This window comes from Mizuhopecten yessoensis, unplaced genomic scaffold, assembly GCF_002113885.1.
Source record: "Mizuhopecten yessoensis strain PY_sf001 unplaced genomic scaffold, ASM211388v2 scaffold714135, whole genome shotgun sequence".
Taxonomy (NCBI): Eukaryota; Metazoa; Mollusca; class Bivalvia; order Pectinida; family Pectinidae; genus Mizuhopecten; species Mizuhopecten yessoensis.
In genome coordinates this window covers 1-3,399 of record NW_018478969.1, presented here as the reverse complement: position 1 = coordinate 3,399, position 3,399 = coordinate 1, and the positions used below count along the sequence as shown (strand labels likewise).

Genomic DNA, 3,399 nt, shown 5'->3' with positions numbered 1-3,399 from the left:
TCATTTCATATGAAATTTATGAAACTCGTCACGAACTTTTCATTTCTGCTCGCCAGAGACTCGCTAAATCGAAAATTTCTTTTTATAAATCTCATATGAAATGGAAAATCATGTAAGATCGTGTATATATATTTATCTGTTGTATTAAACTAATTTTTTTTCTTACCTGTAGATGCTCTATATCACTATGATGGCGGCGTTCGTTCCACCATTGGACCAACAAGTACCGCTGGAATATGGGCCACATATCCTCAAACTTTTCTCTCCGTCACCAACAGTATAGTGGACCAGGTTAGTTGGCCCTATGCTAACCTTTCTCAATTTAAAGATTGTTTTATCTAAAGTGGTTGAACTTATTTATTTATTTTTAGTCAAAATATTTTAAATAACCTTTTCTTGTATCTCCAAATTGTCTCCCTTCTCTATGGTAACCAGCTAAGGCAATATATTTTTGTTAATATTGACCTTATCAAATAAAAAAGGGGTAACTGAAAACCCCCCACAAATAAACGTACCGTCATCTTAAATTCCCTAGCAGTGTATAGCATAGCTTAAGAACCCTTACAGAAAATAATTCGAATGCGTCAAATTATAACCTGTAAAAATATTCCTTGAAATTCCTTTAAATTAATCAACAATATGATTAACGTTCTCAAACAAAACTACTCTAATAATAAAGAACTTCATTTCACCCCGTATTTTTTTTCAATTTCTAATAAATATTATAATTTCGCATAGTCATTTAATTCTCTACATATTTCATATAATCCTTTTCAATTAATTGCCTAAATAAAAGAACATACTACTGCATTAAAAGCATTCATATACGTCCCGTTGTAGATATTTGGGGCTGCAGTCTTGCTAATATGTGTGTCGGCGCTGTCAGACAAGAGGAACATGAATCCGTCTTCTGGACTCATACCTGTGTGTACTGGACTTCTCGTCTTTGTTATAAACACTACATTCTGTTTCAATTGCGGCTGCGCAAACAACCCAGCACGTGATTTATCACCAAGATTATTTACTGCAATGGCTGGATGGGGAAGCCAACCTTTCAGGTAACTGGAGTTTGATTAGATTATGATAACTTTGTTTTATTCTAATTCAAATATTTCCGCAAGTTTGTACCGTAAACGATTTTATTATCTTTATTTAGGATATAAAGGATATCATAACAAAACTCGAAAAAAAATGAAAATCGAAAAAAAATACTATTGTAAATTACTGTCAAAGTAAAGATTTACTTAAATCCAATTAATACCACGTCCTCAAAGCGAAAACTAGGAAAGTAACAACGTTACCAGGTTCACTAATAAGCAAAATAGAAAATGTCAACCTTCACATAACACAAGAAAATAACTTATTTACCAATAAGATTACGATGATAACCATACAAACGACGTGTCCATGATAAACAAACAATTAACAATTTGTGCAGAATGTTAAACTACAGGTATTATTCTTTTTTGGAACCGAAACAAGCAAGCTTACCCTATTATAGATTCAGGAATACTAGAGTTTAGAATATTGTGGTCCGGATCCTTATAGTCTGAAAATAGGAGTCTGGATTATAAAGACCCTCATTAAAACAGTCTCATTGTATTGCATCTATAGTTTGCTGCAAACATTACCTGCGGTGAAAGTCTGAACCACTTTTAATTAAATCAATAAATCAGGAACAATGCATAGACTTTATTTGGAGCATCTTGTATTTCATAAACGGACAAGCGGTTGATTCAAAATGTATTACACTTATGTATCTCTTCAGAAATTCCAGAGTCTCATTTTATATTTGTATGTCAATTAATTAAGAAAAGTTTTGTTTGTAAGTATTAAGTGCGCCAAGTAGTAAGCAATCAGCTGTCAACACATTATACAAATATATCAGTGAGGTCTAAAAAAACAATCGACTTTATGCATTTAAATCGAGAAAAACTTGAATATTGAAATATCCTAACATTTATGAGCAAATACTTTTATCTTGTATTAAAAAACATACAAACGTCCTTAACTGAGTTACTTGGGACTAATAGAGCCGTCAATGAAAATCAGGGAAAATTACGGTTATCAAATGATGATAATTAATTTTGTGACTATTATGATTGGCTTCCCTCTTGTTTTTGTAATATTGTAATCAATGTCCGCATTTTGCACATTACGTTAATTTTCCTTTCTTTCGTGTTTTATCATCAGGGAAATATTGATAAGTTGGATTGCAGAAACGTCTTATTCTGTTTATCATAAGACGGTTCGATGTCCACCAAGGTATAAACCCCTTTGTGTACAGCTACAGTGTATCAGCAGAGCAATGTGATTAGAATACCCTATCTTATTGCTAATCTTCATCAGAAGAGTTTGATCGCACACTTATATATTAAAATTCAGAAATAATGGCTCGAAACATTCAATTTACTTATTAAATGTCAAAAGCTTAACAATATATTTCAGAGACCTTTATGGGTTTTTTTTAATTTAATATTTCATAGTTCCAGATTTATTTCGTAATTGACATGTAACTTCAAATCAAAGTCGTAATTTACCTGTTACTACAAATTTAATTCGTAATTTACCTGTAACTACAAATGTATTGCGTAATTTACCTGTAACTACATATTTTATTCGTAATTTACCCGTATCTACAGATTTTATTAGTAATTTACCTGTTTTAGTTTTAACAGATACTCGTATTTTTGGGTACCAGTGCTCGGGCCACACATAGGAGCAGTCCTTGGTACCCTTGTGTACGATCTCTGTATTGGTTTTCATTGGCCAGATGACAATGAAAAGGTCAATGTCGACCAGCCTGTTTGGATTCCACGGACATTTCACAAATTCAAACAAAAACGTATGTGACTATCAATTAATCATTAATGCTAGTGTATTTATCAAATTAATTGAAACCATTGCTATTTACTCAAATGGTTTTCTATGAAAAGAAACAATTTAAGCAAAGTTTGGTCCGAAATAACTTTGGTGTGAATTCAAAGCATATACTTATCACTTAGTTATTATAACTCTTTGTAAATTTGAGTACAAGTTCATGGAACGATTTTCAAAAGCTTGAATCATATTAGTTTACTCTTGTAAGATTTTGTTGTCATTTGTGATTTTAATTTATTGAACATACTTATATTGTTATTTTCAGAATACTGCAAAAACAAAAGTGAGGAATTTGACCATCTTTTGGAAACCTCCGTTTGAAAAACAAAAATATCTTATAGGTTTAAATACTTTACCGAAGTATACATATAAATGCATAAATAAATAAAGAATACAACAGATACATAAAGACTACAGCACCTATATAAAGTGTACAGCAGTTAGAAAAGAAGTATACATAAGATACATAAAGTATAGGCCTACAACAGAGATAAAGTATACAGCAGATACATAAAATGT

At 31.4% G+C, this 3,399-nt stretch overlaps 1 protein-coding gene across 1 annotated transcript; it reads left to right on the top strand.

The window, feature by feature from the left end:
• Nucleotides 1–172: 172 nt before the first annotated feature.
• Nucleotides 173–1,058, top strand: LOC110440946 (aquaporin-9-like; the record flags this gene model as incomplete). Its single annotated transcript, XM_021484058.1, has 2 exons — nucleotides 173–291; nucleotides 841–1,058. Coding segments are annotated over 2 exons (337 nt in total), but the record flags the coding sequence as incomplete, so codon positions are not given.
• Between the last annotated feature and the right edge of the window lie 2,341 nt (nucleotides 1,059–3,399).